Here is a 25,984-nt window from a genome sequence, read left to right on the forward strand (position 1 = left end):
GAGGTGTAAGCAAAATATTGTATGGAAAGTGGTGACTTGCAACTTTTCAGTAGTAACTGACAGAAAAATTGGTCAAAATAAAACATTTCCTCTTTGTGGGTTGGGTTCTCACTGCATCTCCACCAACAAAGGTGCCTTTGCCTGCCCATCTCTGATTTATCTCAGTAAATAGATAGCCAGGCTATCTGCCAGCCAGAGTTTCTGCTTTACTAATTATAAGACAGATTTTTTGGATTATGTCTGTCACCCAATTTACTCTATAATAGCTATTGGGAGGACTTAGAACATAAAAATATTGGGTCTAATGGATAAATCTGGTAGTAAGATAGGCACATTATGAGGAAGAATAAGCATTAAGTATTGATCTTTCCCTTAGGTCTGTACTTCTTTAAGTATCTTCCTACTTCATCTAAGGCCAAGCGGCTTGAGAAGATATAAATAGAATCTGACTGATATGTATGGAGAAGGAAAAAAGGTAGAATAAATAAAGACAGGCTTATCAAAGAAAATTGGAGGATGACAAATGCCTGATTTCAAGAGGTGTGCTACCATGGTTAAGGCATGTAGAAACTGATCATTTTGGTGGGAAGTATGTAAGGATGATATACACAGCAGTAATGATTTGGTATGCAGTTTGGCAGATAAGGGCACTAGGTTGGCAATTAAGAAGAATATGGATAAGGATGTGTTAATGGGTGGGGGGGGTGAGGCCATAAGATGAGTTAAATGACCATCAGAAGGAGGTATTTGGAGGAAAGGGGAGGAATGTATATTTTAGATCTACAGGGGGTGGGGTAGTTTTGTAGTCTAATTGCCCCTGAAGGGTTTTAAGCCTAGCCAATAACCAGAGATCAAAATCAAACCTTGTACTTTGTGTGTATGAGGCAAAGGCATTAACTGTTATGCCCCCCCCCCAACAGGTGAAGGCTTGAGTTACCTTTAAAAGGTTAGATAAAGAGTTTGGAATTGAAATAGGAGACTGATTGGTAACAGCGTATTGATGAGACTGTGGTGCAATGTTAGAGAAGACAGGAAGAGAGTAGTAATTGAGAAGTTTTATTAAGCAAGGAGGACTGGAGCAAGATTAGGAATTGGTTAAGTAGGTAAACTCTGCAGTGACTTAGGTGAGGACGAAGGAAAGGTGGACCGAGGAACATAAGGTAAATTGGAGCGGGAGGAGAGTGATATATGGGGTTGAGACTGAGTAGGGCAGGATGTCCAGCTGTAGTTAATGAATTCACCTTTAATGTTGGTCTCTGTAGAATGATGAGTCTCACCTAAAAGGACATAAATTGTGTTTTCAGAATAAAAGGTCAGATATAAACAAAGAATACCATCATTAAGGATCTAAGGACAGTGGTAGATGACAGTTTAAACTCTAACCAGTGTAGTCAGAAAAGCATGTTATGTGTAACCTGTGTAATTCTAAAGAGCATGTCTGTTCTCTCCAGGGCATTGAACCACTTTATACCTCACCTATCCAAACTGTTATTGAAACCAGTGCTGCATTTTTAGCCTTCAAACAAGCCACGTGAAAGAACTTTGAAAGTTAATAAGAATACCTTTCTAGAAAAATCATACGGTCAGCAAACCAGGGCATGTTTAGAACTGTCGTGTTCTGTTTGTTTTAAGTTCCGTTTAAAAGCCTGTGCCTGCAATGCATTGCTGAGGCTACGATAACACCAGGTCATGGAACCTAACACTAAAACTGAATGTCAATAACAGAAAAAAATGTCACAGGTACACTAGAGAGCACTTTTCATGAGTATAGAATAAGCTTCCTTTTACAAGCAGAAGTCATGAAGTCATTACATTCCTTCTGGCCTTAAGTCATTGCATTTCACAATAACACTCAAGCCTCCTGCATTGCATTTGTTTAAACCACTTACTAGACTGGAACTTTTTATGTATATATTCATAATTGTAAATATTCACTGCTTTTTATTATCTAATGCCGTATCTGTGGCATTCTCTGAACTATAAAATAATTATGTGCCAAATATGTTCTTTTGAACTCATAGTATTGCTTACTACTGAATTTTCTATTAACATTTTGTTTAAACATGCAGTACTTTATGTATGCATTTTTCTGTGCAGTAGTGTCTGGGATGTGAGTGAAAATGAATGACCCCCCCCCACTTACCTAGTTAACAAACTATAAATAGATAACTAATTAACTACATAAATAAATTAACCCCTTCCCTTCAAGAATAACACACACACAAGCACACGGGAAATTATAACAGAGCCATGAGTATGTGTGTATTGGTAGGTAGGTGTGTGTTTGTGCTCCTGTATGTCAGAGCCATGAGTATGTGTGTATTGGTAGGTGTGTGTGTATTTGTGGTCCTCTATATGTGTGTGTGTGTGTGTGTGTGTGTGTGTGTGTGTGTGTGTGTGTGTGTGTGTGTGTCTGTCTTTTGGGTCATGAATGTAACCAAATCTGTGTGGATATGCGGGTGGTCACCATGCAGTAGGTAGACATGGGAAGTTGACTCGGTCCGTGTATTTTTGTGTAGAGTGTTTGTGTTTTGGGACACATGCTAGAGTATGATTGAGTGTTTCCATGAGTTCATGAAAGTGTTGTGGGGCTGGTGTTTGTCTATATGGATGTGTGAGTGTGGGGAGGGGGTGAGACTATTTGTTGGGGCAGCCTATGCTGCAATGATTTGTGGGGCTTGTAGGGAAAACAGTACCACAGTTAGGTCTGTCAGTGTAGTGTTCGATTTAGAGGGATGGTAGAGAGTCACTTATGAGGAGTTTGTGTGGCGATGCCTCATCTCTGAATCAGTGATTCTGTCTGTTGTGCTAATTGACAGCTAGTTTCAGCCATTTAGTGCAGAAAGAATCCCAAGGATTGTTATTCTTTTTGTTACAGTTCTAAAACAACCTGAAAAATTAAATGCCACTTTTGATACTGATGGCTGTGTTATTCTGTCACTTTGCCCTGATAAAACTATTAAAAACATAAGTAACACTTGTTGAAGTTGTACATTTTATTCTATCACAATATGTGGTAGAAGCGCGGTAGTGGTGCTGCGGTAGCGTTGTTGCCTCACAGCAAGACGTTGTCCCGTTCGATTCTCAGCTAGAGCGTGTTCTGTGTGGAGGCATGCGTGAATGAGCGTGCCTTCGTTGAAGGTTGTGCGTCACTGCTGGTAACTCGGCACGTAAAAATCCACTACCAAACATTAGCGGACCGGAGTTCTGCTGTGGCGACCCCTAACCGGGATAAGCCGAAAGACGCAACAACAACAATATGTGGTAGAACCCTAATAATTTATTTAAGTTTCATACTAGTGAAGCCCATTGTAAAGTTGACATATGGGGAACAGATTAAAAATGTTTCTTGCAAATGTAGTTAATGTCCATGATTACTGTCACTTTCTGAACGCATAGCAGCATCCATTTGTGGACGTAAGAGGCTTTCTGCTTCTCCCAGTCCATCACTAATACCTTGAAAATGACTGTCAATTATCTTTTTTATTATAGTAATAAAGTGATAAATTAAATTGTACAAATCCTTTATTTTATTATTGCCAAGGTGAGAAGTTAGGAATCTACCCAGTAACAGTGGCTCAACAGGTTACATGGACACCTCTGACTCCTGAAGACCAGGACGTTTAAACAGGAAGCTGTGGGGTCTATCCTCACATCAGGTATTTGGAGTCATATTCCACTAATAGATCTTTCACTGCATTGTGAGGGGAGTTGAGGACTGCTTTGCGCTCTTGAAGTGACGTTTGCCTTTCATACAGGGCATTAAACTGAGGTGCTATCTCCTCAAATTTGTGATAACTTAGATAGATATTAAAGAAAACAAAGGAGCATAAGGGGCATTTGTCATGTTGCTTCTAGTCTATACAGATTCCACCTAGATCACATATAAAAGGGCCATAAACTGAAAAGGAACAGTAGATGTCCATCTGTGAGCTGGTCTGCTGTACGAGTATCAGAAAAGCATCATTTCTTAAATTTCTCTGCATGCTGTTATGCGCAGTGTCAAATTTAGCCACTGTATCTGTGAACTCTTTTATTAGCCCTGTCACCTGCTTCCCACTTGCTCTGTAATTATATCACCAGATGAAAAATATCAGAATCACATTCCGTCCCTGCCATAGTTATTATTAACAACATGTTTATAGCCAGTTATGTGAAAAAAAGCAAGCTTAAATCAGTTCCTGTCAACCTTTACATGGTGTGAGGTATGTTTCCAGATGACACATACAGGAAAGGTGCCAGTTTCAACTTTCAGAGGTGCCCTGCAGAAAGAGATAGTAGTTTCCCTATTCAGAGCTACACTAAATGGGAACCTAATTACTGGCAGCCTCCTTAACACTGTATACACTTTTACTTTGAGGTGTACTGTCTGATCACATTCCTTGCATTGCTGAAGTGCTATTATTTATTTGGTCAACTAATTCTGAAGCCGTATAGGGTTATGATAGAAAGTGTCAGATGTACTTTGCCTATTATTGTTTACTTGCTTGCAATAACAGTTAATAGAGTTATTCATATTTTTTTAGTTATTTATTTATTTTTGTTCCCAGTAGCTTCCCAGTCCCCCATATAGCATCAAGTTGATATCACATGTTTGGGGAAGAAATCATGACTTTTGCGGATTCAAGCAAAGGTCAAGGTTTTTCTTTTTCTTTTTTTTTTTTCTATTTTTTGTTTTGCAGTTATGACCTTCTCTTTCTAGTGCCAAGAAGGCATGTTCATCCACAGTGCTGGACTAAAGGACATTTAATGTTCTCATACATCTGATACTGAACTGGAACGCTTTTTTGGTCACACTACACCTCTACTCTCATTAGCCTGAGGCAGTCACCTGGTTGTCAACCCAGTGGCAGTCTGTCTGCAGAAACATTACTGCTCTCATCTTCTAAAATAGGCAAGCCAGTGTCGGTTACTCGTTTTCACTCCACCCTGCCTGGAGGTTTTCTAGCACCCAGGGCTACTTTTCAAATCCCAGACTTTTGTGTGACTGAGTAAAGCTTTCCATGCTATGGAGCTTGCCTCATGTGTTCATTTTATGTAGGATTGCTGTCTTTAATTTGTCTAAATGTTTGACTAGTAACAGCTTTTGCAGTGTTGGCTAAATGTCATTTTTTTCCCACAAGCTCATAATGTTTCCTGTACATGTTGCAGTGTAGCAGTAGATCAGAACTATAAGGTGCTCCTGGCTGCACTGAAATGTAGTACCCCTCTCTAATACCATTAATGGCAATGTTATGTTTCCTGTAATCCTCTGCACAACTGTCCCACTGAATGTATCCTACTCTGTATAACAAAGATTAACAAAAAATAATTTTATTTTTAACACAAACTCTGCGAACATCCGTCTGCCCAAAATATACAGCTGAACAATAATTACTGATTGACAAGAAATGTGACTCAGAATACAGTTGTGCTGGTTGTCATCAAGCAAGTTTACTTTCTTTAAAGTCAACATCTGTTCTGTTGACTGTGAGAGAGTGTTAAACTACTGGGGTTGTGGAATATGCCCTTTCTCTGGTATTGTGCGATCTTGGTGTTAGAATATTAGGACAGAGTGCAAACATGTCTGTGCATGGCTCTACATAGCTGAATCTGCCAGGTATTAGGGCTACTTTATGAAATTGACTGTGGGACTGTCATCTCCTCTGCCCCTGTTTTTTTCTTCTCTTTTGCAGATAAAACCCTTCCACAGATATTGCAAGTTGGGTGAGGATGTCTATTTCTCCGCCTTTTTTGTCTGAGCAGTTGTAGTTGCTGTTTTTAGATTGGGCCAGCATATTCAAATTGCTCTTACTAAGTAATATAATGTGCATGTTAATTATTTTAAACCATGTCTCTTTTCTTCCTCATAATAAACATCTGGATTTTGATTGAAGTAACAAATTCTGGTCCCTTCAATATTTATTGTAGACTGGGTAGGTTACAACGTTTATGGATACATTTATGCCACTTTAGTAAAAATGATATTTGTGTGTGTCAGCAAAGGGTGTGAGAGTGCAGTGGGCCTTGCCCTCTTGCAAAAAAAACATTTTTATTTCTGTAGCTTCCAAGGTTATGTCTCAGAGCCTGCACAGTTAAGTGTTGAATTTTTTTCCATTTTTTTTTGTGTTGATGTTAGCAATATTGACAATTAAGTGTTTAACATCTTTTTTTTTTTTCAAAACAGGTTTATTGTTTTAACATATAAGAGAAATATCATAACAATTTTTTACAAGTAATTAAAAATAGGTATTATTATAATATTCAACAAAACAACTAAAGTATTTACAAAGACATCCACTACAATCAGATCAATTAATTAAACTAAAATACCGTGCTATTGAAATTAGAATTTTTTTAACAAATTTTGTAAATTATCCCATACGTGTTTAACATCTTTTAAGTACATCTCTCATCTGTTTATCTATTTATCTTTATCGATAGATATAGATACACACAGGTACACACATACACACACGTTATATGACTTGGCTGATTAAATGTAGTGGACAAAAGACACTTTTACAGCACAATGTGGTCCAGAATATCTTAACACTGTCTCACATAATGTAGAGTTTGTACTACACTGCAAATGTAATAGCAAAGAAATTTGTAGAGATTTAGAAGCAAGTGTGTGGAGATGTTGGTAACTAGAAACAAGTAGGAATGAGTACTCCAAGGAGGTTTAAAGTCATTGCTAAGAAGATAGGTTAATCATACTAGTTAACAGTCTTTAAGATGATTGAAATAGGACAGATAGGAGTGATCAGATAGATCATGTAATGGCAGTATTGGCATTGGCAAATGAAGTATGTTATGGTAACATTAGAGGGTCTAACATTTACTGATGAGCTCTGTATGTTTGCACTTTTCTTCCTCCTTGAAAGAGTGAAATATTTTTTTCTTTTTCTGCAAAATATAAGATATTAAAAAAATACATTCTCAAACATATTGTGCAATAAGTTGTCAATTAATTACAAGCAGTCTATATTCTTTTGACTAGACTTTGCTTCCGTTAACATATATTACATTTGATGTTCATTAGTACTGAGTCATATGGGCACTAATGCATATGACCAGTTGTATCCATATTTTCTTTCAGACTGTGCAGTACGTTATGATACGGGACCACATGTTATACATTCATAAATGTGGTGGTGGATAAAGGTATCAAATCTTATAAAGACATGTACGTCCATGACAGTTGTACACTTTTTCTGAAGGTTAAGTTTCCCACACAGTTATTACACTTAATTATATTGTGTACATAAGTAACAGTTTTATATCAAGACGTTTTGCTTTCATATGTTTCGGTGTAATATGTCATTTGAAATCTCTCTTACAATTATGAGAAAAGCACTTTTTTGTGCTCTTTTAAACAAATGGAAAACCAATCTACTGTATTGGTATAATATTTTGATGTTAATAAATTCACTCTACTTTTCATACTTTTGAATTGACTAAGTATCTTCTAATTTTCTAAGCAATCTTCCAAGCTCTGAGTATTTGCAAAAATCTGTGTTCTGCATGTGTTGCACTGATGTACTAGGAACTGTTCCAGTTATCCAACTGTTTATCAGGATGCTGTATGCACAAGTGAACACCTGTTTGCTTGCCTGGTGTTGGAAGTGCCTCATCTTTGGACACCTTTTTGGATATCTCCGTGGACTACCTTTTGCAGGAGACATCACAAACATTGTCTCCGGATAGAGAGCAGTTAGTCTGAGACATTTGTTTTAAACAAGTACCTGTTTTATTCTGAGCATCCTTCATTCGTCATCATGAATAATAGATTGTCTAAGTTTTTCACTGCTTTTTCTCAGGTTACCTCCATTGTAATCTTACCGTGTCCTCTCCTTCAAAGGCAGGCGTAAAAATCACTGCAGTATTTTTGTCTAGGTTGGGTTTATTTCAGTTTCTCCTAAAACTTCATGCAAATTTTCAGGCTGTAATAAGAAAGCAGATGTAAGAATTCCAGTCTTTAACCTGTGACCCATCAGTAATCATAATGCATACGACAAGAAGTCCTGGTTTGAATGATTCTGTAAATATTAACTTGTGTCTTTCGGCTTTTCCCGGTTAGGGGTCGCCACAGTGAAACTCCGGTCCGCTAATGATTGGCAGTAGATTTTTACGTGCTGGCTTGCCGGGCCTAACGCACAACCTTCAATGAAGGAATGCCCATTCATGCATATCGCCACACAGAAGACGCTCTTACTGAGAATCGAACGGGCAACGTCTAACTGTGAGGCGACAACGCTACCGCAGCACCACCACCGCAGTGATTCTGTAAATATTAAATGTATACATAATTTAAACACATGCATTAAAAAAGCAAGCAGTATGCCTTTGCATTTGTTTAGTTCCTTGACAATGCTCATAAATTAAGTTGTAATTGGTCTGGTTTTGACTTGTGTTACACAGTTGTTATGGTGGCAGTAATAAGTAGTTGTTCTTCATTCTGAAAAAGTCTGGAATTAAGAGACAAAATCACTGAATTATTCCTTGTAGTGTGTTGTTTAGTAGACTCTTGTATGTTTTCCTTCATCTTATTTCTTTCTGTTGTTTTGGAACTGTTATTTGTCTAAGTTAACCGCTTTGAGCAACACACTTTATATTCAATTAATCCCCTATTTAAATTAAATGTAAGACTGTATTTCTTATCTTACCGCACTCTACTGTTCTGGCCAGCCTTTCATAGCAAACTTCTGAGCATTTTCTTTTTGAATATTTCCTAACACAATTCTCAATCATCTTTGAGATTGAATTATGTTATGAGCAATTGGGATACAACCTAGTTAGTTTCTGTTAATCCCCAAGTAGATCTATTTCTGCCCCTGTAAGTATGAACAGCTCAATACATCTACTATTTACATCTAATTTCTAAACTTGTAGCTTACTGTCCAGTTATAATTCTGTAAAATTGTCAGCATTTTTGCAACCTGTGTGGTGTGTTGTTTAATCATTTCTTGAGTATAGTCTGCAGTGGCTTATTGTCACTCTTCTCTTGTCCTTTTCTCCAGTTAATACATTAATGAAACTTCCAACAGCCGGACACTGTTGCTGGTAGCTCCTTTTTCTGTCTGGGTGATAGGTGTATAGGTTTTATTGTTAGGCTTACAAGCCATTGGTCATCATGAAGCTTGACTCCTTTAACCACATGTTAGTATATTCTACTTTCCATATAGCTATCAGGATTATTTTTGAAGGAAGTTGAGGCATATTATAGGTGGAGGAATATTCCAAAATCTTGGAAGTTTTGTAATGTATCCATATTTTTTTCTGTTTCTAATATCTCCCAGTCCTGGTGCTAGCTGACTAAGCAGTACATTTTAGGAGTAGGCTAACAATAAGAGCCAGATAGACCACAGGTTACTCCTGACATAATAAGCAACAGAATATAATGAACGTCTCTGAATCCTTTCAGGATAGTTCAGATTTTCCAACCATATGATTTTTTAGTGGATAGTTGATCTGAAGTAGTTAACTTCATTTGATCAGCAGCCTGTGGGTTTCGGATCCGATACGGATCCGAGCCGGCAGCATACCAAGCAAAAGATCCGAGCTCCAACTTCCTCCCCCCTACCCCCACACTACACTGCAGCCTCCTTCCAATCCCCAGATCTCATTTGCTGCGCCTTCGCCAGCACGGGATTTTTGAGCTCCAGGCAAGTTGTCAGAGTTTTTTGAAAACTTTGGTCTGTGTGTGCCCCTTTTGATAATTTTAGTAATAATTATTAGTTTATCCCTCTCTACGGGTTACCATCAATGCTCATTACTGTTTTTTTTGTACTTTGAAAGTTGTTAACTTTCTGTTAGTGTAGGCCCGCCTTCCCGCCCGTAGAGTGTGAGTGTGAGTGTGAGAGTGAGTGTGTGTGTGTTCCCTTAATATGTCTGAAAGTCAGAAAGTGACTTAAGTGCACAGAGTGTGGCCACAAGCTGTCACCAGCCGACAGTCACACTCTGTATCTAGTTTGCTTGGGGGTGTCCCATTTGTCATCCAGCTACAAAATCTGTGCGGCCTTCAACCCCTGAGCCCTGCGGGATTGCAGGAACAAGTTAATTGTGGTGGGTCTTCTACCCGCAGAATCAACTTGTGCCTCTTCTGCTGCTTCCTCACCAGCCACGGCTGTGACTGTCCAGCCTTCAGGCCCTCCTACCCTGTCCAGGACTCACCCTCCCACCTTACCACAGGGAGAGAAAGAGGCCAAGAAAGAGAGAGTAAAAGAAAAACACAGAGACATTCAGAGAAAGATAAAGATAGAGAGAAGGGCCGCAAGCGTCAGGCCGAGTTGGATCCAGCGGCCCCTCCCGCTAAGGTGATTTTTGTCTCCTGTGAAAGTTACCAGGCCATCCCCTCCTCGGCTCCGTTCACCTAGTTTTTCTCCAAAGCCGGAGGAGGAGGCTAGACCAGCCTCGAGATCGTCTTCGTGTTGGCCCTCCCCGACGGTGTCGGTAGCGTTCTCTAGATCGACTCGGAGCATCTCTGAAGCAGACATGGATCGGATGATGTGAAGGTTTCTACAAACTCAACTGCAGATGGGGTGTTGCTGGCTCCCTCCCTCCCGGTGCGGGGAGTTCGGCTCCGTTTTTCTCCCCAATAGCTCCTTCTCCGATCCAGCATCGGATATTGGAGTCTGTGGATCCGAGGAGCCCTGGAGTCAGAGGGTCGGCACTGATGGTGCCTTCGGCCTCGATGCCAGCAATGCCCTCGAGTCTGTTGGATCCGCTTTCAGATCCGAGCTCTCGGAGCCGAGAGCTGGGCGTCGGATCCGAGGGAATGAATGTGTCATCGGCTCCATTGTGGTCAGGGCATACCATTCCTTTGGGTCCGGCTGTTACAACTTCGGCTCCGATCCCTTCGTCGGATCTGAGGGTCTCGGCTACCCTCACCACCAGTTTCAGGGAGGCCGGTTTTCCCTCGGCATTCGATGTTTTGGAGAGGGTTCTTTCTGAAGGATCGAGACCCCTCACTCTGTCTTTGGTGTCCATCCCTGCTCCCTCACAGCTGGGTTTGTCTTCCATCATCTATCGCACCCCAGCCAGTTCCCTTGGAGGAACACGAAACCATTTGTGAGCCCTCCCTGGAGAGTCCACCCAAGGAGGTCCCTCACAAACGCCAGTGTAAAAGGAGGCACTTGGACTCCCCCAAGTCCCTCACTGAGGATACCGACTTGGAGGAAGGGGAAGGTTCCCCCAAATCACCCCCTGAAGGCGTCTCCTTTATTATGGAAATCCTTCGCCGGGGGTGGGGGGGTTGCCCCAAAACCTTCCTCTGACGAGTCGGTATTCCTGGAGGCATTCGACACAGGCCCATCTACCTCTTGGATGTCACCCCCTGCTGACCCTCTGGTGGACCTTATCACCACCAGAGCTTGGAAGGAACCAGACAATGTGGAGCCTAAACCCAAAAGGCCCAACAAAATATTAAAATATTGAGCCCACCGGCAGATAGAGCTTCTTGGAATAAAGGTTCCCCGGTTGATGCCATGGTGGTGGTGGCGGCCACAAAAAAGGAACTTGCCCAAGATAGTTCCTCTGTCCACCCCCCAGACAAGGAGTCCAGGGCTATGGACCATCTTGGTAAGCGGACTTTTGCTTCAGCTATCTTTACTATAAGGGCGCTGAATTAATTGGCCCATGTAATTCGACTGCAGCGGGACCTCGTGAAAGAGTACACTGAGTCTTCCCCCAGAGTCCATGTCGGCTGAGGATAAACGGACCTTCATGGCTTGTATGGCCACTCTCAAGTCTGTGTCCAATACGTCCAAGTGTTTACTCTCTCATGCCACCGAGGGAGCCGCTAGGGCTAGCGGGTCTGGCATCGCCTTAAGGCGTCACGCCTGGCTCTGTCTTTGCGACTTCTCAGAACCCTTCAAGGCATCCTTTGCTAACGCACCCTTTGACGGCTCGACCCTGTTCAGGAAGACTTTCCGCGATATGCTTGTCCAGAGCGAGAAAGACGGGAAGACACTGTCAGCCGTCGGGATCCACTTCTCTAACCCTCAAAGGTCCTTTTCCAGGAACCAGCAAGGGCAAAAGAAGCTGTGGTTCCGGAAAACTCAGCAGTCCCGCAATGCTCAGGACTCTTTCTCCCCAGAGGCAGAGGGGGACAAGGTGGACGCCGGCCCAGAGGCAAAGGGGGGCCGAAGAACTTCAGGTCACGTGAACCTTTTTCAGATTGACCTGTGCAGCAACCCTGAGGGGTTGCCTGACTGCTCCACTCTGGAGGCAGTCGGGGGGTGTTTTTTGATGCACCTAGCCCAATGGGAGTCCATCACGACGGATCGTTGGGTGCTTCGAATAATATCCAGAGGCTATTCTATTCCTTTCATAAACAAGCCCCCATACAAAAGCTGCTAGAAAAAAGAGGCATCCAGCAGGTGCCCCCAGACCAGTCCAGATCAAGCATCTATTCCATGTTCTTTTTGGTGCCAAAAAAGACGGTTGACCTAAGGCCAATTCTTGACCTATCAACAATGAACCTGTTCGTTGCCAAGGAAACATTCCGGATAGTCACGCTTCAATCCATCCTACCCTTCCTGCAGGAGGAAGACTGGTTGTGCTCGATAGACCTCAAGGATGTGTACTACCATATTCTGATGGACAGGTGATCCAGGATGTTCCTCCGCTTTTGCCTAGGGGGCCAGTCATTATCAATTCAGGGTTCTACCCTTCGGTCTCACTACAGCTCCCAGGGTGTTCACCAAGGTCATGGCAGTTGGAGCGGCCCACCTGAGACTTCAGGGCATTCAGGTATTACCGCACCTGGACGACTGGCTCCTCACCACTCCCACCAGGCATCTACTCCTACTAGCCAGAGATTTCTTTCTCCGAATATCACCTCGGCTAGGGATTACCATAAATCTCAGGAATTCTTCCCTTCAGCCTGTTCAAGTGTTAGACTTCATAGGGGCGAGAATAGATTCTCGTCAGGCCAGGGCATTCTTAACCCTAGACAGACTGCACAGCCTGGCACTTCATGTGTCAGCGCTTTTGCAGTCCTCTGCACCCCCTGCAGAATTAGTCCTAAGAGCCTTAGGTTCCATGGCAACAGCTGTCAACCTGATGTCTTTTGCTCGTCTGCATATGAGAATTCTACAGTGGATGTTGCAAGTTCAGTGGTCGATTCTTCATCAGCCTCTAGATTTTCCGATCCCTCTGAGCAGAGTGTACAGAAATTCTCTCACGTGGTGGCTCCAATCTTGGAATTTGCAGGAGGGATGTCCCTTTATTGCACCCCAACCCCAAGCCACGGTGACCAAAGACACCTCCCGCCTAGGGTGGGGGGGCATTGTTCGGGCAGGACTGTTCAAGGCACGGGGCCTCAAAACAACTGTTCTGCATATAAATGTTCTAGAGATGAGAGCGGTCTTTTTAGCATTGCAGGCCCTTCATGCTTATCTTCCTCTGGAAACTATTGCGATCCAGTCAGACAATATGTCAGTGGTCTGGTATATCAACAAACAGGGGGAACCAGGTCTTATCCCCTTTGTCGAGAAGCCATGAGAGTCTGGGAATGGGCGATCTCCACCAACCACTTTCTGATAGCAATGCACATTCCGGGTTGGTCCAACATCTTTGCGGACAAATTGAGCAGAACTATCCTTTCTCCCTACGAGTAGTCTCTGAACCCTTGTGTAGCAGAACAGATCTTCTTCAAGTGGGGTCAGCCTTACTGCAATCTCTTTGCATCGCCTTCCAACGCGAAGTGCAGTTTTTTGCTCTAATCCCCCCAACGGGGGAAGCCCCCAGAGATGCTCTTGTTCATGCTTGGCCACCCGGTCTTCTTTATGCGTATCCCCTGCTCCCGCTCATGATAAAGTTCTTACAGAAAGCTCGCTGGTTGGGGAGCAGATTGATCCTCATAGCCCCATTCTGGCCTCGTCAAGTCTGGTTCCCCTGCCTACGGTCTCATCTCATAGCTCCACCTTGGATCTTGGATCCCATTCCGGATCTGATTCATCATCCCCTCAGGAATGCTTCCTCCAAATCTGGACAGCCTGAAGCTCACAGCTTGGCTGCTCCAGTTCCACTAGTTGCTAGGAGTCCCGGTTTCTCTTCTCCTGTTAAATCTATCTTGGTTGCACATAAACCATCTACCAGGAAAATTTACTGTAGCAAATGGAGACCCTTCTCCATTTGGGCTTCAAAGAGAAATCTAGATCCTTTTACCACTTTGATCCCAGCGGTATTAGACTTTTTATCTCATATCTTCCAGCAAGGAGCCAGCTCTTCCACAGTGAAGGTCCAGCTGGCGGTTATTTCTCATTTCCATGTAGGGAACAATTTAGGCTCTCTCGCTGCTGCCAGAATTTGTAAGACCTTTTTAAAAGGCACTTTTCTTCTGAGACCTCCTATTAAGAATCCGTTCCCGCCATGAGATCAGACTGCAGTTCTTCAGGCCTTAGTTGCATCTCCTTTTGAGCCCTTGGCATCAGTTGACTTAAAATTCTTGTCATGGAAGACGGCTTTTCTGGTAGCTATAACTTCAGCCAGGAGAGTGTCGGACCTTCAAGCTCTTTGTATGAAACCCCCATATCTTGTGTTTCACAAGGACAGGGTGTCTTTCAGGACTAATCCATCTTTTCTCCCTAAAGTTGCTTCTGAGACAAACATTAATCAATCTGTTAATTTGCCTGTCTTTTTCCCTAATTTTCAGAACAAAGGGGAATACAAAGTTCATTTGCTGGATGTTCACAGGCAGTTACATTTTTATTTGCACAGGACGGTGGTCTTTCGTAAATCTCATCAACTTTTTGTTTCCTTTGCTAAGCCCTTTGTAGGGAAACCAGTTTCAAAAGTGACTCTTGCTAGGTGGATTTCCCTTTGTATCCTACAAGCATACAGAGAACTTGGTTTACCAGAACCAGTAGAAGTTCATGCTCATTCTACACGTTCTATGGCAACGTCTTCTGCATTCTGTTCTAGAGTTTCCCTGGATGACATTTGCTCAGCGACTACCTGGGCGTCCTCTCACACCTTTATTACTCATTATAAACTGGATTTGGTGTGTAGAGGACGGGCTTCCTTTGGCTCTGCAGTGCTCCGGAATATCCTTCCTTAAGGGCCTCCCAAGATTTCGGGTAGCTGGGGACTCTGTCCCACAGGTTGCTGATCAAATGAAGTTAACTACTTCAGATAAAGAAGTTATGTACTCACCATAACGTTCCATCTGAGTAGGTAAACTTCATTTGTCAGCAACCATTCCTCCCTCCTACCCCCTTACTTTGGCGTTTACTTTTGCTGAGCTCGATGTTCGGAGTTCACGAGCTGGAGGTTTGTCCTTGGTTCAGGGGTCTCAGGTTAGTTTGTTGGTGTCACGTGTGGAGTGGCAAACTCGATCTGAGGATTGGAAGGAGGTTGCAGTGTAGTATGGGTAGGGGGGAGGAGCTTGGAGCTCAGATCTTTTGCTTGGTATGCTGCCGGCTCAGATCCGAAACCCACAGGTTGCTGACAAATGAAGTTTACCTGCTAAGGTGGAACGTTATGGTGAGTACATAACTTCTTTTTATACCCTATCAAGTTGTTTCAGATGTTTTTTTTTTTTTTGAAGGCTACAAAATGCAATACTGCATTCAGTAGTGGGCTTGATCATTGAGAACAGGAGCTACAATGATCTCCTTGAAGTGACTAGATATGCCCTTTATAATTAGATGGACTACAGGGTGTGCCTTTTCTGACTTGGGTACATATGCAGTGGACAATCTTTAATTTGTTGTTCACTATTGTCCTTAGAACACTAACAATGGTGTCGTATTTTGTTTTTCCAACACTTGCTCTTTATTTTGTAATTGTAACTTTGTAAAATGCACCTTCCTGATAGAGTATTAAGGTCCAACAATCAAAATCTACTAGAAGTATATAAACCAAGTCGTCCCCCAGGCAAAAATCTTCTGTCTTATGGCCTTGCACGCCTTTGGAACTCCCTACCACCTTCCATTCACCACCCCCAACCATTTTATATTTAAAAGATCTCTTCACTCACATCTAGTATCCCAGTGGGAATGCTCTTGCTCCCACCCCACATAACTAACACTTGCAAACTCCATCTTCCTTCTTCCTCTGTTTCCTCCTGCAACTTTCCTTATTATTCACCCTAACTCATACATATTATTATTCCTACAATAATTGGAAAGAATACACTAGGCCACACTTCCTAAGTATTGCTTCCTAATACGTTATTACTTCTCAGTACTTTTGTGCATTGCTTCCTAATATGTTATTATTTCTCAGTATTGTCGTGAAATGCTTCCAGATATGTTGTTATTTCTCAGTACTTTTGTGCTAAATTTCCCTTTATTCTGTATTACCTATTAATTTCATCACTAGACTGTATTCACTCTAGTTTTTGCTGTATTATTTGCAAATTGTTCTTTCTTCTATAATGGTATAATTTGTACATCTATTATGAATAACCTACTGTAACCTACTTAGTTTTGGAGCTTTTCTCCCCAGGACTCCATTGAAAACGGGTTCATTTGGCCCAATGGACTATCCTGGCAAACCAACTGCAAATAAATAAATAATAACTGGGGTTTGTTTGTCTTACTTCATCATACTTCATTTACTAACCTTAAAGTTATAGTCATTATTACTACACAAAGTATGTATTACTGCAGACTATCATGGAGAACTTCAACCTCTTTTATTGAAGCAATTATGTTGCCCAGTTTGCAAAGATCAGTCTGTCTGGTTATGCAGAACCTATGATGTTCATCGTGTTTCACTGTTGCAGTCATCACTGTAGGGCTTGCAGAGTGAATCTACAAGCTGAGTTCCTGCCAGGGAAACAAAATATTCTGGCAGACAGCCTGAGCAGGAACCTGTCAGACCCACACGAGTGGATGCTAGACACCCAAATATTCAAGATGATTACAGAGGCCTGGGGCTGCCCGGACATGGATCTATTTGCATCACCCCTCAACCACCAGTTACAGATTTTGTGCACAAGGACATTTCACAAACTAGCATGGAAATGGATGCACTATCATTCAGTTGGAGAAACCTCTCGGGGTATGCCTTTCTGCCACTACCTCTTCTTCCACGGGTGTTATTAAAGATTAAGCAGGACAAGCCCAAGATGATGATTTTACTGGCCCCAAATTGGCCTCGTCAATTCTGGTACTCAACACTGATGAATCTATCCCAGGAGCCACCTTGGATTTTACCTCAGATTCCAAATCTTTTGTCCCAACACCAGGGCCAGGTTCTGCACTCTCGTATCAAAACTCTCAGTCTGGCAGCCTGGCGTATTCAGGGTCTATGATTAATCCTTTCCTTCCCAAACAGGTCATGGATGTCATCTTAGAAGCCAGATGGCCTAGCACTAGAAAATCTTATGCAGGTAAATGGAAGAGATTTTGCACCTGGATGCATGCTCAGCATTCGGATCCCCTCATTCCTAACATCCCACTGATTTTACTTTACCTGACAGACATGCATCATAACGGCTTATCCTTCTCCTCCATAAAAATACATGCCTCAGCTATCTCTGCACATTACAACACAGATCCTCCAATCTTTTCACATCCACTTCTGAAACAATATCTCAGAGGAGCAAAGAATTTAAGACCCCCTAGGACACCACCCATACCTGCCTGGGACCTCAACTATGTTCTGGAAAAACTCACTCTGCCTCCTTTTGAGCCTGCTGCCACAACTGATATTAAGTATTTATCATGGAAGACAGCTGTCCTACTGGCTTTGACTTCAGCCAGGAGAGTCTCGGAGTTACAAGCACTCATGGCTGTGGAACCTTACCTTATTTTTCACCAAGATAGGGTGTCTTTAAGGACTAATCCTACTTTCATACCTAAAGTGGTTTCCAAAGTGGCTTTAAATCAAACTATTCACCTGCCAACTTTTTTCACTAATCCACAAAATAAGGGGGAAAGGATCTTGCATTCCTTGGATGTACACAGACAACTTCGTTTTTACCTGGACAGAACCAAGGATATCAGGAAAACAGAGCAACTGTTTGTTTCATATGCAACAAACTCCCAAGGTAAAGCCATTTCAAAACAGACCATTTCTAAATGGATTGCGCATGGAATTAGATTTTGTTACTCTCATCATGGAAAGCAAATCCCAGGAAAGATTAGGACTCTCTCTACCAGAGCTGCTGCTACTTCAGCTGCCTTTCTCAGGGGAGTACCTACCAAAGATATTTTGGAAGCTGCAACTTGGAGTTCAGTGCATACTTTCTCTAAGTACTATAATCTCCCTCTTTACTCTAAGTCTAGGGCAGGCTTTGCTTCTGCAGTCTTGCAGGGCCTTCTAGCCGCCCCTTCTACTATATAACCACCACCCTTTATCTCAGCTTTGGGATTCAACCCTACAGTGATGACTGCAACAGTGAAACACGATGAACATAGTACAGTTGTGTACACTTACCATAAATGCAGATGTTCGAGTGTCTTCACTGTTGCAGTCTGCTACCCTCCCTCCTGTCCCCTCTTATACTTTCATTAGAGTGGTTTCCTACTTCACCCTTCTTCTGAGGTGTATTTGCTTCAGGGTATGGAGTTTGTTGTATGTTACTTTTTTGTTTTACTATTGGCCTTCATTTTTGGGCACCTGACATCTGGGGCAAGAAAAACTGGAGAACATGGCGTCGGCTGGCAGCTTTGTACTCCTAGCGCTCTGACGTCAGGGAGCATGACTGAACAGCCAACGCCGGACCCAGACTTTGGGATTCTGGCCGACCGAGGACTTCCTGCTCAGGCTGTCTGCCAGAATATTTTGTTTCCCTGGCAGGAACTGAGCTTGTAGATTCACTTTGCAAGCCCTACAGTGATTACTGCAGCAGTGAAGACACTCAAACATCTACATTTATGGTAAGTGTACACAACTGTACTTTCCACTTTATATTTGAGAAGAATAGCCCCAAAAGAAGTGTCCCCAGTACATATCCCTGTCAGACACGTATGATGACACACAATGGGGATAGACATGTAACCTCCACAACGTATGTACTACTGGTGCTTTACCAGTTTGCTACCCATTGAATTATCTATGGATTGATATTTAAATGCTATTTAACTTGTCAGTATTCCTTGCATATAATATTATTAAATTTCTAAGCAACAAGGTCAAGATTAGCATTATATACTGTTAGTCCTTCCTTAAGTGTTGATATTATCTCTTCAAAGTATTTCACAAGGTTTAGATGACGCAATATTCCAAAAACAAATCCATACTTTTTTTTCTTACATATGGCTGAAGTAGTTCCCCTTTGTAATTTTGGATAAGCTGTTTTGTCATTGATTTTATCCAGAGAATAGTAGTCATGTCAATGAATATATAGTTGCTTGGGTCTGATATAGTGCCATGTTTCAGACTGTTTTCATGTATGCACAACTGTGTGTGTGTGTTTTCACTCTGCATCTGACATACAGTGTGCACATCTGCCTACTGAAATGTTGTGCTGACAGCTCCCCAAAAAATACTGAAAACACAGGAGAAGAGCAAATCACAAACACCACTGTTCTCCTTAAAGCTTCTGTTTGCTGGGGGGGGCAGCAATCTCCCTACATCCCTGAACTTCTATATGCCAACTCCAATATTACCATACCTCAGAAAAAAGGGAACATTCCGAGAAAAAGCATCTTGGACTTGGTATGTAGAAGTATAGAAGTCTGATCTTTTGGCCATTCAGTCTATTTTGGGACTCACTGTAGAGGTTCCCAATATTTCAAATGGTTACCATATGCACTGTGATGGTTGTCATTATTTGCACAACATGTGTTTTTATGCATGGGCTCTGAAGATTAGCTATACATCTGAATCATTTTTGTAAGCATGTTGTGTTTTTTATGTACTGCTGTTGTTTTAATCTGAAGTTAACTCTGTTTCTCTCTCACTTCCCTTTTCTACAGAATGTTTGGTTTTGTGGCCAGGAAGCAAGGAAGTACCACAGATAATGTGTGCCACTTGTTTGCAGAGTTGGACCCTGAGCAGCCTGCTGCCGCTATTGTCAACTTTGTGTCAAAGGTCATGATTGGCTCACAGAAGAGATGAGCCAGTAGAACCACGGGCTGTCGAGAAGGACTAGAGAGTTGATTCTTGAATGGGAGAGAGCAAGTGCACCATGGGAGTGGGAAGTCTTCAGGGGGATCCCTCGTTTGCTTTAATTGAAAAAAAGTCATGGCATTTTTTTCGGCTGATTTCCTGTTGAACAGGATGGTTGGCAAATGCAGCTGGGTTTTGGATGTTGAAATCTTTTGGGCTTTTGGATACGTTAAGTATGATGGCTCTTACGTTATTGATTTCTGACCACAGTAAAAAAAATCTGTGTTTGTTGTGAAGTGAAACAGAATTGTGACGCACAGCCGTGTTGTTAGAGACAGAAAGATATAGCAGTGTTGAAGTTCACTGTAGATTAAAGTAATCCAATCTTCAGTTTACTTCACATTTTGGTATAGTTTTAAAAATAAAAATTGTAAATAACGTTTATATTAAATTAATGGCATTTTGCAAAATGCATAATGCCTAGGAGCTGTTCAGCTTCATTCTTACATAAAAGCACTTAGGCATTCTTGCAGGCAGTGTAGCCTGCAATTGTAAGAACCCCAAAATAGCAAACATCTACTCCAGCATGTGTTCCTTAGCAAACACTTGTAAATAAAACAAAATGCTTTGAAAAGTATGAAGCAGATAAGTAAACTACACTATTTAGTATAATAGGTTCCAGCTGGTATAATTGCTGGGCTAATACTGCCAACACGCATTCATAATTCCACAAAACTGCTTTCTGTTTATATGTGTCTCGGTCACATGATGTGCGTCAACCAATCATATGTCAGCATATCCAAGAGCACAGAGATTGCATGTCTTCAATTCTCTTGTTGAGCTCTTCTTATAGAATTGTCTGGCTGGATATCATCATGGGATTTTTCATTAAGAAGCTGCTGTTTTCTTGGCTGAACTTTCACTACTGAAATGTCATGAACTGAACAATGTCTGTGAGGCAACGTGAGACCTCTCCACCCACTATTTCTGTTATTTCACATCACACCCAACTTCTCTGGTCCTTTTCATGGCTCTGGAAGAAGATTCAAATGAAACTGGTGAGAGGACACCACAGCAGTATTAGCTGGCCTGCTTCTCTGTACCCTTGTGCATCGTTAAAAAACATGGCTTGCTCCAACCCTAAACACAGCAATGCCTTGCATGTGAACTTGCCTCCGTGTGTAAACATAACCATGGCTGGGATTAGTATTTTACATTAGCAGCACAGGATTTGTCTTGACAAGGTGTGGAAAAAATATGTTTGGTTGACAACTAATGCATCTTGGCAAGCTTGCAAGGGATTAAACACCTGCATGTGTATATATGCACAGAAACTCATGATCTTTGTATTTTCCTCATAGGCTCAAGAAAGATTAAGGGCTCATTTTCTGATGCTGCAGATACATTTTATTTCAATATATGTCCTGTCTTTGTAGTCATGGAGCACTGTTTATTAATGAAAATTATTAAGGATATCATTTACTTAACAGTCAATGAATTTACTACTTCAGAATATGTTTTTTTTTGTCCAGTTGTGCAGCACTTAGAAGGAGGGCGAGAAGTGAATTAATGGTAGCACTAAGTAAACATAAATGTATCTATACACACATGCACACATATAGTCCAGCATGCAAGCATGGTAAGGCATCATAACACAGCCCCTTCTGAATTTTTTTTTGTGGTGCTGTGCTTGTTAGACAAATGATGTCTGGACGCACAGTGTCATTCTTTTCACAAAATTTATCTTTGGTCTTCTTCTTCAGTGATGGAGTTACATTTTTGCTGATCTAAAGCACCCTCAAGACTTCAGGCCAGCCTTAACTAGTGAAAGGGGTGGGTGCTAATGCCATTTGGTAACAATTTGCCTGATCAAAGCACTCTAGAAATAGTTGAAATGCTCCATCCCTGTTAAGTGGAAGTTTTCCTGCCATTGTTAAAAGAAGCATTATCTGATTTATGTTTTATATATTATATATATATATATATATATTATACTGACAAAAATATAAGCTAATCAAGTATAAGAATGGGTAAATTAAATATATTTATTTTTACCATGTTGCATCACATCTGTTGCCTTATAGCAGTGCATGCACAGACCTTTCTGTAATGCAGCTGCTGTTTGTTTGGGACGAAAGGGCTGGATTTCAATGACAAAGGTAAATTTGAGAAACTTATGTTTACATGAGATACCATGTAATTGACAGATTTATGCTGTTATATTGCTGACATTACCCATGTTTTGGGTCTGCTACAACCGATTGTATCAAATGAATTGTGTTTGTTCTACTGTGTTTGGAATTCATGCACCTTCAAAAGCCCATGGGTTAGTTGTACTCAGGCAGAGAATGGGCATTTTGAGATATAGCATAAAGGGGAATCATGTTCTATGTAAGAGTTGCCTTGTCCTTTAGAATATTCTTAATACCATCTGTTCAGTCCTGTTCAGCCCATGTTCTGTGAGGGCTGCTGTTGGCAGTCAGTGGTTCCCTGCAAAAGTACTGAAAGTTATAGTGTCAGCAAATGGCATTACATATGTGGGTATTTTAGACGTAAAACAAAGCAAACCGTTTCTGTTATGCTCCCCTTTCTAAGGTGACACAACAAAAAATGACAAGGCCTGCATGGGAACATAAGCATAAGTAATACCATCAGCAAAGACTGCAGAGAGATGGTTGGAAAAACATGGAAGGATATCAGTGGTGTAATTATGTGACAGTCAGCTGCTGCTGTGTAATATGGAGCAATGTTACTCAGAGTAAAGAACTAGGGATCTGAGTCCCCTGCATTGCTACTGCAGCCTGGCTACAGGAGAGAGAAAGACAAAGTTGTTAACTGCCTGTATTTTAATGTTTTTAGCCTTTTCACTGTGGATGGGAGCATTGTCTGCACTTTTAAGGCGATAATCAGAGGACTGATAGGGAGTTGGGTGTTTCATGTATTTCTAAGATCATATAACAGGTACACAGAGTTGTACTTTCAGCAGCTGTTGCCCAAGACAAACAGCTTTGTCAGTAGGAGGCAGTATGCCGAAAATGTGTGAAAATTATGCATTTGTTGGTTACTTTACTTTATCAGAAAATGATACTGACATGGATGAAAATGTTTCTAATATGTACCAGTCACTCACACACACATGCTCTTTCTGCTGCCAAAGATCCACAGGTTACCTGTGTTCACTGCCCAACAATTCATTTTGTATATTTGCTTTTTTTCTCTCTAGTCTTAATGTTTTTTGAAGAAGTCTGTGTATATTATGTAAGAAAATGTATATCCCTCCGTCACCATGTACCAAAATGCGTTACATTTATTATTGTGTTTATTTAAGGGGGAGCAGCATTCTGGGTAAGTACTGGGGAGTTAAGAACTTCCAGAAGTTTGACATCCTCGTCCAAGTACTGGTTTAGAGAACAAGACCCATTAAGTGTCTGCTAACAGCTTTATACTGGTTTAGTAGAGCCACAAACTCTGGAGTTGAGTTAATTTAGAATGAGCAGTACATTAAAGTGCAAAAAAGATACCAGAAATGATTTTACAGACATTTGGGGGAGGTGTCAGAACCGTGTCCATTTTGTATATCTTGGTAATTATCAGCAGTTGTGTCTGTTGTCTAAGCTGCAGATCTATTTCCCCTGCCTACATCTTAGAAGTGATACATATACTATTGTTTTACTATTGTAGGCAATGTTTATATGTGTGTGTGTGTGTGTGTGTGTGTGTGTGTGTGTGTGTGTGTGTGTGCGCTCGTGCAGACACACCAAAAACCTTTCTTAATGTTTGAAAATGAGCCACTGATTTGTGGTAGCAAAATGGGATGAAAGAAGAAAGCTGAGGTACATCAGGCCTGCATGGCAATGCTAAACATCTTGCAGTCGTTGCACAGACTATGAAATAACGACCATATGAATGTATCACTAGCCCTTCATAAAGCTATGGAAACGTAGCTGTAATTAATTCATTTGTTATATTACAGTCTGTGTATTGTGAAAGGAATATTTGAATGGATAAGCAGAACACACAAAGGATCACCAGTCATATGCATATGAGTATGAAATTACATACTCAGGTTATGCACATCTTGAGTGTCTACTGTACAATATATAGTGTACATTATGTAGCATTTCTCAGATTGTTGCAATTTTAAACAGTTAAGTAATTAGTCGTGAGAAAAAAAAATGTGTGGCTAGGAAATTGCTTATTTAGTTTCAAGAAATCTTTCAGCCGCTTTAAAATCTTTAAAATATTTGCAGGTGAGGAGGTCCTGCAAAGAAATAGCCAATAATGTGTTCACAAGATCCAGTGTTAACTGCTTTATTCTAACACTAAGTTTCAAAGTGTAACCTTAGCAAAGTAGATCTGAAAGGATGTTTAACCATAAAGTAAAGATCAGAAGGAAATTATCATATTGCTAATTTGCAGCTTCAAAAAAAAAATGCGAAGTAGAGAAACATGAAACTGTTTTGAAGGCTTACCACAGGATGGCTTGTTGATTTATGGAAAAATGTGCAGGACTGAATAAGATATTTACTTTACATAGTGGCTTGACCAGTAAAGTAAAATGAACTCTCTTGTATCTTGAGACATTGACCTTGATTGGCTTTCTATTGTGTTTGAACATGTACATCTTTTTTTTTCCTGCCAAATATCTCTGGAAATTGCACCTTATCATGTTAACAGATGCCTACTGCGTTTGTTATCTTCAGATACGCATTTGACTAGTGCTGTCCTTCCCAACCACTTACAAGTTTCACCTTGACTGTGTTTAGTCTTTATGGGTGCATATGAGTAGAGCCACAAACTTGCATAAACATCTCTCCACTCTCTGCTTTAATGAAGTCTTTCTCATATTTGCTTGGGACACTCACTAGTTTTAAACCATCCAGTACTACCTAACCATATACCAAACCCACAAAATACTGTATCTAGGAAAATACACGTGTGGGGTTTCCGAGATAACTTTGCTAAAATGTTGTTCTCCCTTTCCATTGTCTGAACACTATTAATTTGCTGATCAGTGTTACGTTTAAATACATTTTGGAAATGTATTTGGATCATGCATTTAACATGCCTGTTTTTTCCTTTTAAATGTAGGAAATTTAAAACAACTCTGTATTTATGTGGCTAAAAATGTGCTTTGTATTTTGTATCAGTGACCCCAAATTCTGCCACTTGTATAAATATGAAATATATTGCTCTGCATAAATTGATACCACAACATGCTATGCCCATTGTATAGAGCTAGGTCCTTATTTCCTTGCAATGTATTACAGTGTAATTTCTGTAAAAGCAATATAAAACAACTTTATGAAATATATTGTTGCTTGGAATGTCCTACAGTAGCGTCATGGTCTCTTTTCTAAATTCTGCTCTATGAAAAGTTAGGGCATGAAATGGCATTATTGTACAATTCTGATATATTCCTGAGTGTGGATACACAACACATAGCAGCAGTATCAGTGTGTGGGTACCAGAATCATAAGGTTTGTGTGAGAAGGGGCAGATTGCTGTAGCTTGGGACACAAGATGTGAAATTCTGAGACCACCTAAAGCCCCTTGTTCATTATGTTTGTCATACAACACTTTGTTTAAAAAAACAAAAAAATATATACTTGTTTTCCCACCTTTCTAAGCTAGTATAGTCCAGTTTTCAGGTTAGTGCTGAATTCAGGGCTGTGTTACAAGTTTCTGTGTTTGCCCATACCTTACTTGGATAGAAGGAAGTTTTTCTGTTCACCTGTGAGAGAGGGGAGCTTTGAGCAGCCTATCTGTCCCTGGAGGAGTGGTTTCAGCCCAGCAATTAGTAGTATATTGGCCATTTTGGGCTAAGTTCTATCTCTTTCATTTCCATTTGTGAGGTTTTTGCACTTGTATACAGCTCAGCAAGCTCATGCCTGGTGCCCTGCAGAGTTCTACAGCAGCAGAGAGACAAAAGAGAGACTTTGGAGTGATTAAGTATCATTTTTCTGCATTTTCTTGCTGCCTTTAGCTAATT

The 25,984-nt window shown here is 41.1% G+C and overlaps 1 protein-coding gene across 8 annotated transcripts in view; it reads left to right on the forward strand.

Annotated features, from left to right (window-relative positions):
- TNS1 (tensin 1) overlaps positions 1-25,323 on the forward strand; it is a 2,530,757-nt gene extending 2,505,434 nt beyond the window's left edge. For all 8 annotated transcript variants that reach the window (XM_044075133.1, XM_044075132.1, XM_044075134.1 and 5 more), the window contains one exon: positions 19,860-25,323. In XM_044075133.1, the coding sequence (XP_043931068.1) occupies positions 19,860-20,001 (142 nt within the window). In that variant the 3' untranslated portion in view covers positions 20,002-25,323. The remainder of the gene's footprint in view (positions 1-19,859) is intronic.
- The last annotated feature ends 661 nt before the right edge of the window (positions 25,324-25,984 follow it).

This window comes from Protopterus annectens, chromosome 6.part0 (assembly GCF_019279795.1).
Source record: "Protopterus annectens isolate FY-2018-M chromosome 6.part0, PAN1.0, whole genome shotgun sequence".
NCBI lineage: Eukaryota > Metazoa > Chordata > Ceratodontiformes > Protopteridae > Protopterus > Protopterus annectens.